The 16141-nt window shown below is 47.9% G+C and overlaps 2 protein-coding genes across 5 annotated transcripts in view; one reads left to right on the top strand and one right to left on the bottom strand.

Moving 5' to 3' along the window:
* The first annotated feature begins 1357 nt into the window (after positions 1-1357).
* On the top strand, positions 1358-5291 carry CYP8B1 (cytochrome P450 family 8 subfamily B member 1). Its single transcript, XM_015131224.3, has one exon. It carries the CDS (start codon positions 1653-1655, stop codon positions 3156-3158), a length of 1506 nt encoding a protein of 501 aa, XP_014986710.1. The 5' UTR covers positions 1358-1652; the 3' UTR covers positions 3159-5291.
* Positions 5292-8581: 3290 nt separating this feature from the next.
* ACKR2 (atypical chemokine receptor 2) overlaps positions 8582-16141 on the bottom strand; it is a 58509-nt gene continuing 50949 nt past the window's right edge. For all 4 annotated transcript variants that reach the window (XM_077992259.1, XM_077992257.1, XM_015131226.3 and 1 more), the window contains one exon: positions 8582-12991. In XM_077992259.1, the coding sequence (XP_077848385.1) occupies positions 11808-12962 (1155 nt within the window). In that variant the 5' untranslated portion in view covers positions 12963-12991 and the 3' untranslated portion in view covers positions 8582-11807. The remainder of the gene's footprint in view (positions 12992-16141) is intronic.

The following is a 16141-nucleotide window of genomic DNA, read 5'->3' as shown; positions in this document are numbered from 1 at the left end:
GAGTTGATGATGCCAAGTACTGTGGTGGTCCTGAGCAATTAAAGAGGGATTCTGGGAAGCAGAGTGTGGACAGTTCCAACTCCCTGCCAAGGGGAAGCTCATGGGCAAAGGAAGCTCACTCCAGAGGGGATATGGAAGTTCCATACCCTCCTTTGTCTGAAGAGCCGAAGTGCCTGTTTTCAGGTGGTTAGGAAGTTAAAAAGTAATTTGGAGGTTATCAGAACTGATTGAATTGAGTTTGAACCTCACCTATTGCAACAGTGGGCCAGACTGCTTGACTAATGCCTTGGTGTCAATTGTACAGCTTTCTCCTTCTTGAGCTGCTGGCAGGGACCTGGCCTGACATGTCTCAGAAGGCCCTTAGTCAATGATTAGCTTATCTCAAGGCCTCGAGCCAGGGCAGCTGTCAAAGAGGGTCCCCACTGCATTCTGCACCTAGATCCTCATTGTGAAATGAAGTATGAAGCGACTGAGTAAGATCCCTATCGTCTCTGACATTTTACAATTCCAGAATTCTGCCTTCTTGTCAGAGAAGTGTACAGGCAAGCAGTCGGGCAGGTGAGAGGGCTGAAGGTGAGAGGCCCAGCCTGTGCTTGAAGAGTCATCATCTAGGAGGCTCTGTGGCCTCCTCAGATGAATTCATTCACACTAATACCCCAAGATGGAGTCAACACCCCCTCCAGAAGCTCAGCCTTCTCAGTATCTAAAGCCCCAGCATCGATGCCTCTTTTCTTTGGGTTGGGGTCAGAGCTCTTGTGGAAGGGCATACAGTAATTCTTCACTTGCCTTTGACTGTGTAATGTGTGCACATGGAGGTAGGAGCAGACATGACTTCAACAAGGCCATGCCCCCTTGGCAAACATCTTTGAGACCAGAGAGGAAGATAGACTAGGGAAAGGATGAGGAGATAAGCACAGGGCTGCCGTGAGGTCCAGGGGAGCGGGCAGAGGTAAGAGAAAAGGCTTTAGGATACTAACTAACATATATGGAGCACTAGCATGAGCCAGGCACTATTCTAAGTGCTTTGCAGGTTTTATCTCTTTTTGCCTCACAACAGCACCTATGAGGCACTATAATTATCCCTACTTCACAGATGAAGGAATGGAGGCACAGTGAGGTTAAGTCACTTGACCAAGGGGGCCAACTAGTAATGGAGGCATTTGTTGCATCTTCTAAAGATGATGAAAGAGTACATGTGAGATTTTGTAAGTGCTTGATTCATTTCTACCGAATGAACTGGCAAATAAATAAATGCATATGTAAATGGGGGCGTAAATAGTCAGTCAGCCACGGGGGTGGGAGTGGGATCAAGGCAGGCTTAGAGAGAAGGTGCAAGAGCTGAGTCTGAAAAGGCCAGAGCAAAGTATGAAGCTGGTGAGCAGCTGTGACCATAGCTGGAGGCTTCTCTTTGAGCTTTCTCCTGGTTACCTCCTCCTCCCCTACATGACCAGTCAGCCAAGTGTTAAGTCCAGGGGAACATTTTGCTGCTTCCAAGTACTGTCTCGCTAGTGTTATTTGCCATAACTTGTGGCCACAGGGCAAGGTCCAGGTGCTCAGACCTTTATCTCCTGGACTTTCCAAGGCCTCCCAAAGCTCTCTGGCACCCAGGGAACGGTGTGTGTGTCGAGAGCTTAATACGCGGGAGCATAGCTATGGTGCTCTGGGGTCCAGTGCTGGGAGCTCTGCTGGTGGTCATTGCTGGATACCTGTGCCTGCCAGGGATGCTCCGACAACGTAGGCCACGGGAGCCCCCTCTGGACAAGGGTACTGTGCCTTGGCTTGGCTATGCCATGGCTTTCCGGAAGAATATGTTTGAATTTCTGAAGCGCATGAGGAGCAAGCATGGGGATGTGTTCACAGTGCAGCTAGGGGGCCAGTACTTCACCTTTGTCATGGACCCCCTCTCCTTTGGCCCCATCCTCAAGGACACACAGAGAAAACTAGACTTTGGGCAATATGCAAAAAAACTGGTGCTGAAGGTATTTGGATACCGTTCAGTGCAAGGGGACCATGAGATGATACACTCAGCCAGCACCAAGCATCTGAGGGGGGATGGCTTGAAGGATCTTAATGAGACCATGCTGGACAGCCTGTCCTTTGTAATGCTGAAGTCGAAAGGCTGGAGTCTGGATGCCAGTTGCTGGCATGAGGACAGCCTCTTTCACTTCTGCTATTATATCTTGTTCACAGCTGGCTACCTGAGCTTGTTCGGCTACACGAAGGACAAGGAGCAGGACCTGCTACAGGCAGGAGAGTTATTCGTGGAGTTCCGCAAGTTTGACCTTCTTTTCCCCAGGTTTGTCTACTCCCTGCTGTGGCCCCAAGAGTGGCTAGAAGTGGGCCGACTCCAGCGTCTCTTTCACAAGATGCTCTCCGTGAGCCACAGCCAGGAGAAGGAGGGCATCAGCAACTGGCTGTGCAACATGCTTCAGTTTCTGAGGGAGCAGGGGGTACCATCAGCTATGCAGGACAAGTTCAACTTCATGATGCTGTGGGCCTCCCAGGGGAACACGGGGCCCACCTCTTTCTGGGCCCTCTTGTTCCTCCTGAAGCACCCAGAAGCTATTCGGGCTGTGAGGCAGGAAACTACCCAGGTCCTGGGTGAGGCCAGACTGGAGACCAAGCAGTCCTTTGCCTTCAAACTCAGTGCCCTGCAACACACCCCAGTTCTGGACAGTGTGGTAGAGGAGACACTGAGGCTGAGGGCTGCACCCACCCTCCTCAGGTTGGTTCATGAAGACTATACCCTGAAGATGGCCAGTGGGCAGGAGTATCTGTTCCGCCGTGGAGACATCCTGGCCCTCTTTCCCTACCTCTCAGTGCACGTGGACCCTGACATCCACCCGGAGCCCACTATCTTCAAGTACGATCGCTTCCTCAACCCTAATGGCAGCCGGAAAGTGGACTTCTTCAAGGCAGGCAAGAAGATCCACCACTACACCATGCCCTGGGGTTCGGGCGTTTCCATCTGCCCTGGGAGGTTCTTCGCACTCAGTGAGGTGAAGCTCTTTATCCTGCTTATGGTCACACACTTTGACTTAGAGTTGGTGGACCCTGACACACCACTACCCCATGTTGACCCGCAGCGCTGGGGTTTTGGCACCATGCAGCCCAGCCATGATGTGCGCTTCCGCTACCGCCTGCGTCCTATAGTGTGAGCTCGGCCAAGCCAGCTGCAAACCTGGCCAGAGGGATTCTATTGGGTCTCTCACCTGTTCTCACCCCTCTGCAGCCCAAGCCCCCATTGGCCACCCTTCCTTCTGGTCCTGTGGCACCCCCTACCTCTGTTCTGCCTGTCCTCGCTCTCTCCCTGCCTAGTCATCTGACAAGTTTATCATTCTCTTTAAAATACCATCTCTCAGAGTGGGTTCTGCTGAACCCTCCTCTCACAGGAAGTCCAGGGGAAGGGGGAGTATCTGTGGGCAACTTGGTTTGGGAGATGAAGCCTGCCTGGAGAAGTCCTGAGTACAGAAACTGGTTCCCCCCAGACATGAGTAACATGGCATCTTGCAAATATCAGCCTCCATCCTCCTACCTTGCTTTAGTTTTTTCAGCAACACTTATCGCATATCCTATGGAATTCAGGCTCTAGAACAGTGTCATCCAATATAAATATGAAGCAAGCTACATGAGTAGTGGGGTTTTTTGGTTTTGTTTGTTTATTTGTTTGTTTGTTTTGAGACAGAGTCTTGCTCTGTTGCCCAGGATGGAGTGCAGTGATGCGATCTCTGTTCACTGCAACCTCTGCCTCCTGGGTTCAAGCAATTCTTCTGCCTCAGCCTCCTAAGTAGCTGGGATTACAGGTACGTGCCTCCTTGCCCAGCTAATTTAGTTTCCTGGTAAACACATTTTTAAAAAGTAAAATGAAACAGAATTCATTTTTATAATATACTTTACTTATCCAATATATCCAAAATATTGACATTTCAACGTGATCACTATTAAAAATTTTAACGAAATAGTTTTTACCTTCCCTTTTTCATCCTGTCTTCAAAGTCTGGTATGTACTGTATTTTTGCAGCTCTTCCCAGTTCAGGTGGCTGCCCTATTGGATGGCACAGGTCTAGAGAAACGCTACTTTTTTTTTTTTTTTTTTTTGAGACAGTCTCGCTCTGTTGCCCAGGCTGCAGTGCAGTGGTGTGATCTTGGCTCACTACAACCTCTGCTTCCAGGATTCAAGTAATTCTCCTGCCTCAGTCTTCTGAGTAGCTGGGATTACAGGCTCACCCCACCACACTCAGCTAGTTTCTGTATTTTTAGTAGAGACAGCGTTTCACCATGTTGGCCAGGCTGGTCTCGACCTCCTGACCTCAGGTGATCCGCGTACTTCGGCCTCCCAAAGTTCTGGGATTATAGGCACGAGCCACTGCACCCAGCCAGGATGCCTTTAATGTCGGAATTATTCAAGATCCCTCCTCAGTGCCCATGTCTCCCCCACCTCAGGGTACTGTCAACCCTCCCTTGGTTTCCATGATCATTGCTGAACTCAGAGCTTTCTCCTATCCCCAGACCCCCATGGGAGTCTCCCAGCACCTCTGACTCAGCTTGGCCAATGCAGAACTTGGCATCTGAGCCCCTGCCTCTTCCCTGAACCACTTGTTCTCCTGATTTCCCTGCTCTCTCTGCTCAGAACACTACCAATCACCCCATCTCCCAGAGACACTCTCCCTCCTCCTCTTTCACCTTCATACAAGCAGGCCCCCGTCCTGTCAGTACACCCCCTGTGATGCCTCTGAAATGTGTACCCTCTTCCCTTCTCCTACTGTCATTCTTATACCTGTGACCTCTGCATTTCTCTTCTATGCTGCTGCCAGAGGCTTTTTTGCCAAAAGCACTTCTGATTGTTACTCTTCTACTTTCCTGGTTCCCCTTCGACTTCACACACTTGATATTTAAATTTTGTCACAGATGGTCCCCCTTGCCTTCACATACCTGATGTTTAAACTTTGTCATGGTTGGTCTCCAAACTCCCCGACTTTGCAAACTTTCTCCGATGAAACCATCCCTAAAGTAGAGGTATTGCTTTTCCTGCCCATCCCAGTGCCAGCTACTCCTTCCTGGAAGCCTTCCTGGATTTCACTCATCCCATCCTCTGGCCAGAAATGGCCTCCAAACTGTGAAGCTCCTGCAGCACCATTTGTACCATAGCATATCTGTTACGTGTCGTTGCTTTCTGTATCTTGGTTTCTGCCTGCTGCCCACTTCCCCAGACTGAAGCCTACTGAAGCATGGTATTTTATTCATTTCTGACCTCCAATTCCCTAAGTGAAGATTAAATGTTAGAAATCTGACTTCTAGTCTCAGCTAATTTGCTTTCTGTCCTCAAATCATTTCCTGGCCTTAGCCCTCCAATCTATGAAATGAAGACAACGCCCCTTCCCAGCGTGCTTACCAGTGCTGCAAGAGGGTGAGGGGGTGGCTGCCATAGCTGCAGCTGGCTGATGGCAGGGCCCCCCCTGGAGCTGGGACAGGAGAAAGAACAATTGTGGGAACTGGATAGAGGGTCTTGGAGGAGGTCGGCCCAGGCTGCATGGACCCCCTGACCCAGTGACGAGCCAGTGGAGCTTCTCTCTGCTACTTCTATCTTACATCTCTGGCAGCCTCACATTTCTCCTGAGGCTGCCTGTTCTTCTCTGCCAAGAGAGTAGGCAGGGGTCTGAGGTGGGGTGAGAGTCTGTCCCCAACCCTGGGCCAGGGCTTGCCTTTCTCTGAGGTCAGCTGCCCATAAATGCTGATGTCTGCCTGGGGCTTGATAAAGCTCTGCCTGGTTAGGAGAAGCTGAGATATCCCAGCCTATTCCACAAGGACCAGGAGCACAAGGAGAAGAGTTGAGTAGGGGGCACGGAAGGAGGAGAAAGGGGCTGGAAGGTGGAAGACTGTCCATGGGAAACGTACCAATGATGCCTCTGCCCAGCCAGGCCCTGTGCCCAGTACAATGGGGCTGGGGTTGTGGGGAAGCAGGAACAGAGCCTTCACACACCTCCTTGGCCCTCCCTAGACCTTGGTGCTATGTCTCCTTTTAGGCCTCACACCCAAGGGAATATGGACCAGGATTGGCCTGTGGATTGGCTGGGGTGGGGCTGAGGGCCTGAGTTCCCTGAGTCAGGACCAGAAGGTCTCAACTGGGAGTGACCATGTGCAGATAGGAACTTAATGGACCCTGTGGCCTTTCTGAGAGCCCCAGAGGAGATGCTTGGGACCGAGGGAAGCCTCAGCGGGTGAGGTGTGAGGTGAACGCAAATGTACCATCCTGCAGTCAGTGATATCCAGCATAACTACAGGCCCTCCAGGAAGCAAGAGCCCCCAAGGATTGGAGTGTGGGCAGGGAGCCCAATGCCCCATGCCCACCTGCTGGCATGGGAGGGGCCCATGGCACATGTAGCTCTCTGCCCCCTGCATGAGGACTGCTGCAGCCAACCCTGGCAGAGGCCTTGAGGCAGGAGGAAGACTGCGACCACCAAGGATGCCTCTAGTCACCACCCGCCCAACCCAGTCATTCTGCCCCCAATTCCTCATTTCTATGCCAAATGTTTTCTTCCTCTCATCCTTTTCCTCATCAGGACCTCAGAGGAAAGTCCACTAAATGTGTTCTCTCTGAAGATGGTTTATAATAAAGCAAGATCAGGGGTGGCTTTCCAATGGTGGAATTTCAGGCACCTGGGAAAGAAAAGAGATGCTTTTCTCATAGAGAATGACTGGAGTCAAAACATCACATTTCATGGCGTTGAACATGGGCAGCAGCCCTGCCCATGGGCAAAGCAACTTCTACGCTTCTCCCTAGGTCAGCCCATGGGAAGAATCCACCTTGCCTCAGAGCCTGAGGGTCAGAGGAATTCTGATTGCTTTCCTGAGACCCCTGGGAAAGGTTTGAGCAGTGCAGTCAGGGAGCCAGACCTTGTCAGGCCTTTGGGGAGACAGACAGCAAGAGGAGGAACCAAGGCCCAGACCAGAAAGTAAGGCTGGGATGGAGAGGGCTTTATCCTGGCCTGCGCTGTGAGAGCTGCCGAGCTGCTCTCAAACTATATAGCACCTAAGACAGTGACAGAGAATGAGGTACCTGCAGCTAGCCCTTGCCCTCTCCTTTGGACATAGGCTTCAGGGCACTACTTGTTATATTCTTGCCTTTTGCAGCAAGTACACACTCACACATACATAGAGAAAGGCATGAAAGAACAAACAGGACTGGGTGAAGTGGCTCACGCCTGCAATCCCAGCACTTTGGGAGGCCGAGGTGGGCACATCACTTGAGCTCAGAAATTCGAGACCAACCTGGCCAACATGGTGAAACCCTGTCTCTAAAAATACAAAAATTAGCTCATGCCTGTAATCCCATCTACTCAGAAGACTGAGGCACAGGAATTGCTTGAACCTGGGAGGCAGAGGTTGCAGTGAGCTGGGATCATGTCACTGCACTCCAGCAAGACTCTGTCTCAAAAAAAGAAAGAATAGGAAACTTGCAGGCACATAACCAGACCCACTTGGACACAGTGACACAGCTGCATCATAACCACATACACAACCATATATACTATGCACAGCCCACACAGCAACACAGACACATGCACACATACTTCCCAGACACATAGACACACAGACACACACAAATCCACCAATGCTGGTGTGACAAGCCCTGCTGGGTGTCCCTTGCCTGACATCCTCTCTGTGCATCATGGGCACAAAGTCAGGGCCTCCGAGCACCTAGACCCTGTTGGTGCAGCTCAGGCTATAGCTCACCAGCCAGGCTGGCAAACAAACAGAAGTTCCTTGTAGGACAAGATTTCCAGAGCTCTGAAGTAGAACTCCATCCTCCGCATCCTCAAACAAATATCCACCTTCAGATCTAGAGCTTCATTTCCCAGGGAACTAGGAAGCTCAGAGTCCTTCCTGATGATGGGGAATTGGGGGCCTTAAGGAGAGAGAACTAAAGGCAGAGCTGAGAGAGACTGGATGTGGGGAAGGCACAGGGCAACTTGTGCTACATCAAGAGACCGCCAGACGGCACGTGACACATGTGCTATGACTACGCCATCAAAAGCTCAGGGGAAGAGAAGAAACAGCGGGAGAAGAAACAGCGGGCAGAATACTGCTTGCCTGTTCAATCCTCTATCAGCCATTCACTCAAAAAAAAAAAAAAAAAAAACTTATCCATTCATTCCAAAAAGAATCTACTATACTCTGAGCATGTATTGAAGCACAGGGGATGCAGAGTTTACACATGGCAAAGTCCCTGCTCTCATGGAGCTTATGTTCACCCAGCCATCTGTTCTCCTACCCTCCATTCCATCCACCAAAAAGTTTCCTTTCCTGTGTGCCAGGTTCCACGTTCAATTGTGCAGGGCAGACATGGTGGGACGTGTGCAGGTTGCACCAGGTAGTTCCATGAGGTGGAAAGAGCAGTTGAGTGCTTTAGAAGCTCAAGAAAGAGAGATGTCATGTGGGCAGGTAGCTCCCTGGGGAAAGGCTTCTCAGTGGATGTGTCAGGGGGCAGGGAGAATGCCAAACATTAGAGATATGAAGAGAAAAGCACTGGGCACAGTATATCAGTCAGGAATCTTTAGGTTGCAAGTAACAAAACAACATGACCACACGGAAAGGAATTTATTGGTTCTTGTAACTATCGAATCCAAGATTGGGATGAGCTTCAGAGGTGCTTTGTTTCTGAGGCTCAAACAGTGCCCTCAGGATCTGCTCACTCACATGTGCTATCTCCTTCACCTTCTGAAGTTTGGGTGGAGGAAGGAGTAGCTCCAGATCTCAAACCCTCTCAGCTTCAGTTTCATGCCTCTCTTCTCGCATGTTCTAGTGACATCACACTTCATTGGCTCTGCCTGGGTCATGTGCCCACCCCTAAAAAATCACCATGACCAGGGAAATGTGAAGGCAGTAACTGACCCATGTCCCATGCTCCACCCAACCTCCTCTCAAAACACAGGGCAGAGTGACCGAGCAGTGGTGTCCCAGAGAAAGTGGGATTCAGTTATAAAACAAGGGAAGGGAATACCTGGCTGGAAATTATCCTAATTACATGAGGGTGCCCACAAGAGCAAAGGCATAGAAGTTGAAATGTTCCAGAAATGAAACGGGAATGGAGGAGTATGAGGGCTGGAAGATGTATGGGGTCCTATTTGCAAAAGCGCTAGCCTTGACATCAGACAAAGATTTTGGACTTGATTGTGCAGGTCCCAGGGAGATCTGAAGGCTCCTGAGATGGGGCCCAGGCCAAGCGTGTTCACTGCCTCCTTCTGCAGACTGCACATGGTCCTGGGACATTCCCTGGGCAGAGCACTTCCAGGCCCTCCTGATTGCCAGATGCTGGGGACACCATCAAGGCTACAAGAATGGTCCTTTTAATAGTATTTCCCAGCTGGACTACAGAGAATGTGGAACCCTGGTGAGTGGAGGACCTTAGGCTCTTTTTCCCCAGCAATGCCAGAAGGAAAATACTTCCTCCTCCACCCATGCATTTAACAGACACTTTCTGAAAACCTACACACTAGGCCCTGTGTTAGGGGGTTGGGTACAGCAGTGAGCCTAACCAAGATCCCCACCTTGTGGAATTCACCTGGGACAGTGTGGGTGGGGACAGTAGCACTGAACCTCACAAATAGGAAAAACATATACAACGTCTGAAAGAAATAAGTGCTATTGAAAAAATTAAAACATAGAGCATCAGAAAGATCAGGAGCAATCAGAGATGGGCGAGTTTGTGTTAAATAGGTTGGACAGGTGAGTGAAAGGTGAGATCTGAGCTAAGACCTCAGGAGGTGAGAGAGTGAGCCAAGCAGACAGCTGAGAGGAGAGCAGTCCAGGAAGAGGAATCCCCAGGGGGATGTGTCAGGCGTGTTTGAGATCAGTTGTGTCTGGAGCACTGGAGGCTGGTGGACATAAGGGCAAAGAGTGTAGCCAGGGCGGGTGCAGATCACAGATCACATAGGCCTTAAAGGATTACCGTAAGGAGTTGGGCTTGTTAAATAAAAACTATGGGAGGCCATTGTTTGGACTAAGCTCCTGCACTAGGTCCCAGCTGACCAGACCGAACCAAAATGGAATCTGTTGTATGAAAGTTCCATTTCCTCAAACCGAAACTAAGTTGTTATCTGACCTTTGAGACTCCTGGAGACAGAGTTAACAGCCAAATTCCCAAACGTGACAGTTTCAGTTGACGTGATAATGCAGACAGTAACCATGCTCATGATAATGAAGTTCCCTCTGTTTTAATCATCGTTAAAAAGTAACCTGATGTCAAACACCCTGTTCCAGCCGTATATAGAAAGTAACTTTGAAATGACCAGTCTGGCCCTGTGCAGTGGCTCACACCTGTAATCCCAGCACTTTGGGAGGCTGAGGCAGGCAGATTGCTTGAGCCAAGGGGTTCCAGTCCAACCTGGGTAACATAGTGAGACCCTGTCTCTACAAAAAAATATAAAAATTAGCCAGGTGTGGTGGTGTGCTCCTGCAGTCCTAGCTACTTGGGGGGCTGAGATGGGAGGATCACTTGAGCTCAGGAGGTGGTGGCTGCAGTGAGCCATGATTGTGGGAGTGGACTTCAGCCTGGGTGACAGAGTGAGACCCTGTGTCAAAAAAAAAAAAAAAAAATCAATCTTCTTTTTTTTCTTCATTTCTTCCTGCTTTCGACAGCCCTTTCCTGTCTATAAAACTAACTTCTTCCACCCAGCTCATCGGAATACTCTTTCTATTTTATGTAGTGAATCTGTTCCTGATTCAATGAGTGTATCGCCTGATTCTAGAGTTGCCAATAACGCTGAGACCTTGAAACTAAATTTGTTGTAATCTGGTGTTTTGACAGGCTGATGCTCTGAGGAAGGAGGGAGTAAAGGCTGAGAGTGTCAGGATCACTCTGGCTGCTAGGTGCAGATGAGAAGGGAGGAGAGCAAGAGAGAAGAAGCACAGGGGCCAGTTGAAAAACTATTGCAGCAATTCTCCAGCCTGGCCAACATGGTGAAACTCCATTTCAAATAAAAATACAAAAATTAGGGCCAGGCATGGTGGCTCACACCTGTCATCCCAGCACTTTGGGAGGCCAAGGCAGGTGGATCCCGAGGTCAAGAGATCAAGACCATCCTGGCCAACATGGTGAAACCTTGTCTCTACTAAAAATACAAAAATTAGCTGGGCATGGTGGCAGGTGCCTGTAGTTCCAGCTACTCAGGAGGCTGAGGCAGGAGAATCGCTTGAACCCAGGAGGTGGAGGTTGCAGTAAGCTGAGATCGCGCCATTGCTCTCCAACCTGGGCAACAAGAGTGAGACTCCATCTCAAAAAAAAAAAAGAAAAAAGAAATAAAAAGAAAAAGAAATACAAAAATTAGCTGGGCGTGGTGGCAGGCGCCTATAGTCCCAGCTACTTGGGAGGCTGAGGCAGGAGAATCGCTTCAACCCGGGAGGAGGAGGCTGCAGTCACTGCACTCCAGCCTGGGCAACACAGCAATAGAGCAAGACACTGTCAGAAGGAAGGAAGGAAGGAAGGAAAGGAAGGAAGGAAGGAAGGAAGGAAGGAAGGAAGGAAGGAAGGAAGGAAGGAAGGAAGGAAGGAAGGAAGGAAGGAAGGAAGGAAGGAAGGAAGGAAGGATCATTGTAGGAATTCAGAAAAGAAAGCGCGGTGTCCTGGAAGCAAGTGAAGAAAGTGGAGGAAGAAGGCAGGGGCGAGCAAATGCTGCTGATGGTTGAGAACTGAGAACTGACCACTGGCTTTAGCAACACGGTCACTGAGGCCCCTGGAGACAGCACTTTGAGTGGATGCCCAATTGAGCTGGTTCCCATCTATTCCCATCAGACTGAGGTTTGGTCACTCAGGCTGATTTATTCCCCACATCCTCCTTGTTAGGGGAGTTCTCAGACTGCCTCTCCCCAAGGTCATTCATGCCAGTCATTTCTTCTTGGGCAGTAAGTATGCTGCTCTCAGAACAGTTGGATAATGGGACCTGGGCAGTGCCAGGTGCCAGGTGCCATCCAAGCACAGCGGCCAGGAAAGCCTTCAGGTACTGGCGGAAGCGGCGACTGGAGAAGGCATACAGGATGGGTGAAAAGCAGCAGTGAAGGAAGGCGATGCTCTCTGTCACCTGGAGTGCGTAGTCTAGATGCTGGCTGACCTTACAGTTCCCGAATACTTGCAGGTCCAACAGCGTATGCAGAAACAACGTGAGATTGTATGGGAACCATAGCACGAAGAAGGCCACCACCAAGGCTGCAGCTATTTTTAGAGCCCGGCCCTGGCCTGGGGGCCTCAGCCTCACCAAGACACAACCAATACGGGCATAGAAGAAGATCATGACAAGGAGTGGAAGGAGAAACCCTAGGAGGTTCTGCTGGAAGCGGAGGAAGAGCTTCCAAATGGTCCCATGCCCGCTGAAATCTGCGTGGCAGTTCCACACACCCTTGGGATTTTCATGTGTCTGTACAAAGACCATATCAGGGATGGAGACGGCCAGGGACACAGCCCATACTATGGTAGCAAGGAGCAGGCTCTTGGCCCGGGTTCTCAGCCTGTGGTAGGGCTGAGCATGAACGATCTCCAGGTACTTGTCCAGGCTCATGCAGCTAATGAAAAAGATGCCACTGTAAAAGTTAGTAGTATAAAGAGTGCTCACCATCTTGCACAAGAAACTCCCAAAGACCCAATGCCAGGCCACGGAGATGCCCCAGAAGGGCAGTGTCACCAGAAACAGAAGGTTGGAGATGGCCAGATTCAGCAGATAGACCTCAGTCATCTGCCTGCGAGGCACGTACCGGAGCAAGACCATAAGAAGAAGGAGGTTCCCGCTCAGGCCCAACACAAAAATCAGGCTATAGAAGACTGGCAGGAAGACTTTGCCAAAGGACACCACTGCATCCTTCCTGCAGAGCATGAAGGTCACCTCATCCAGGTAGTCATAGTAATAGAAGCTGCTATTCTCAGGACCGGCATCCTCAGTGGTGAGTGGCTGCAGAGAGGCAGTGGCGGCCATGTTGGAAGGAAGTGCCCAGTCCCGATGTCCTGTAGAGGTGTGGGGGAAAAATATGGTGAGACCTAGCATTCTCTACATTTCTCTAAACCCACTTTTGCTGCTGCACTGGAATGTCCAATAGACTCTTCAAATCTACATCAGCACCTACAGTCCAGCAAGTAAGAGCACAAGCTTAGGGAGCCATCTGCACCACTTAATGGTTATGTCACCAAGATATCCCCCTCACCTTTGTCTTATAACTGAATCCCACTTACTCTGGGACACTTACTCTTGGATAAGCTACTAAGCTTTAGGTGTTCTCAGAGTATGTAATCCTTTCATTATGGTTTTGTTTCTTTATTTTTCTCCTTCATTATTTAAAAATACCTATAGTGTTTTTCAAATTCTTCTTTATTCTTTAGGGATATCAATTCATCTATTTAATATGTCTCCTGACCCTTCCTCATGTATGGCTTATAATTTTTTTTAATGGCAGCTTAGCTTCAGTGGAGCTTTTTTTTTTTAAATTTTGTTTATTATACTTTAAGTTCTGGGATACATGTGCAAAACGTGCAGGTTTGTTACATAGGTATACACATGCCATGGTGGTTTGCTACACCCATCAACCTGTCATTTACATTAGGTATTTCTTCTTTTTTTTTTTAATTATACTTTAAGTTCTAGGGTACATGTGCACAGTGAGGTATTTCTTCTAATGTTATCCCTCCCCTAGCCCCCAAGCCCCCAACAGGCCAGGGTGTGTGATGTTCCCCTCCCTGTGTCCATGTGTTCTCATTGTTCAGCTCCCACTTATGAGTGAGAACATGCAGTGTTTGGTTTTCTGTTCTTGTGTTAGTTTGCTGAGAATGATGGCTTCCAGCTTCATCCACGTCCCTGCAAAGGACATGAACTCATCCTTTTTATGGCTGCATAGTGTTCCATCCTGTGTATGTGCCACATTTTCTTTATCCAGTCTATCACTGATGGGCATTTGGGTTTGTTCCAAGTCTTTACTATTGTCAACAGTGCTGCAATAAACATATGTGTGCACGTGTGTCTTTATGGTAGAATGATTAATAATCCTTTAGGTATATACCCAGTAAGGGGATTTCTGGGTCAAATGGTATTTCTGGTTCTAGATCCTTGAGGAATTGCCACACTGTCTTCCACAATGGTTGAACTAATTTACACTCCCACCAACAGTGTAAAAACATTCCTATTTCTCCACATCCTCTCAAGCCATCTGTTGTTTCCTGACTTTTTAATGATCACCATTCTGACTGGGATTAGATGGTATCTCATCTCATTGTGGTTTTTATTTGCATTTCTCTAATGACCAGTAATGATGAGCTTTTTTTTTCATGTCTGTTGGCCGCATAAATGTCTTCTTTTGAGAAGTATCTGTTCATATCCTTCACCCACTTTTTGATGGAGTTGTTTTCTTCTTGTAAATTTGTTTAAGTTCTTTGTAGATTCTGGATATTAACCCTTTGTCAGATGGATAGATTGCAAACATTTTCTCCTGTTCTGTAGGTTGCCGGTTCACTCTGATGATAGTTTATTTTGCTGTGCAGAAGCTCTTTAGTTTAATTAGATCCCATTTGTCAATTTTGGCTTTTGTTGCCATTGCTTTTGGTGTTTTAGTCATGAAGTCTTTGCCTATGCCTGCCTATGTCCTGAATGGTATTGCCTAGGTTTTCTTCTAGCGTTTTTACGGTTTTAGGTCTTACATTTAGGTCTTTCATTCATCTTGAGTTTACTTTTGTATAAGGTGTAAGCAATGGGTCCAGTTTCAGTTCTTTGCATATGGCTAGCCAGTTTTCCCAACACCATTTATTAAATAGGGAATCCTTTCCCCATTGCTTGTTTTTGTCACGTTTGTCAAAGATCAGATGGTTGTAGACCTGTGATGTTATTTCTGAGGCCTGTGTTCTGTTCCATTTGTCTATATATCTGTTTTGGTACCAGTACTATGCTGTTTTGGTTACTGTATCCTTGTAGTATAGTTTGAAGTCAGGTAGTGTGATGCCTCCAGCTTTTTTCTTTTTGCTTAGGATTGTCTTGGTTACATGGGCTCTTTTTTTGGTTCCATATGAAATTTAAAGTATTTTTTTTCTAATTCAGTGAATAAAGTCAATGGTAGCTTGATGGGGATAGCATTGAATCTATAAATTATTTTGGGCAGTATGGCCATTTTCACGATATTCATTCTTCCTATCCATGAGCATGGAATGTTTTTCCATTTGTTTGTGTCCTCTCTTATTTCCTTGTAGTTCTCCTTGAACAGGTTCTTCACATCCCTTGTAAGTTGTATTCTTAGGTATTTTATTCTCCTTGTAGCATTTGTGAATGGGAGTTCACTCATGATTTGGCTCTCTGTTTGTCTGTTATTGGTGTATAGGAATGCTTTTGATTTTTGCACACTAATTTTGTTTTCTGACTTTGCAGAAGTTGCTTATCAGCTTAAGGAGATTTGGGGCAGAGACGATGGGGTTTTCTAAATATACAATCATGTCATCTGCAAACATAGACAATTTGACTTCCTCTCTTCCTATCTGAATACGCTTTATTTCTTTCTATTGCCTGACTGCCCTGGCCAGAACTTCCAATACTATGTTGAACAGGAGTGGTGAGAGAGGGCATCCTTTTCTTGTGCTGGTTTTCAAAGGGAATGCTTCCAGATTTTGCCCATTCAGTATGATATTGGCTGTGGGTTTCTCATCAATAGCTCTTACTATTTTGAGATATGTTCCATAAGTACCTAGTTTATGGAGAGTTTTCAGCATGAAGGGGTGTTGAATTTTATTGAAGGCCTTTTCTGCATCTATTGAGATAATAATGTGGTTTTGTCATTGGTTCTGTTTATGTGATGGATTACATTTATTGATTTGCATATGTTGAACTAACCTTGTATCCCAGGGATGAAGCTGACTTGATGGTGGTAGATAAGCTTTTTGATGTGCTGCTGGATTTGGTTTTTTTATTGAGTATTTTATTGAGAATTTTAGCATCAATGTTCATCAGGGATATTGGCCTGAAATTTTCTTTTTTTGTTGTGTCTTTGCCAGGTTTTGGTATCAGGATGATGCTGGCCTAATAAAATGAGTTAGGGAGGATTCCCTCTTTTTTCTATTGTTTAGAATAGTTTTGGAAGGAATGGTACCAGCTCCTGTTTGTACCTCTGATAGAATTCAGCTGTG

The sequence above is a fragment of the Macaca mulatta genome, chromosome 2 (genome assembly GCF_049350105.2).
Source record: "Macaca mulatta isolate MMU2019108-1 chromosome 2, T2T-MMU8v2.0, whole genome shotgun sequence".
Lineage (NCBI taxonomy): Eukaryota > Metazoa > Chordata > Mammalia > Primates > Cercopithecidae > Macaca > Macaca mulatta.
Note: the sequence above shows the minus strand (reverse complement) of the source record. Positions and strands in the feature narration are given on the sequence as shown.

What these genes read in the sequence shown, in the direction of transcription:
- CYP8B1 (XM_015131224.3), top strand. Translation starts at nt 1,653, where the DNA reads ATGGTGCTCTGGGGTCCAGTGCTGGGAGCTCTGCTGGTGGTCATTGCT.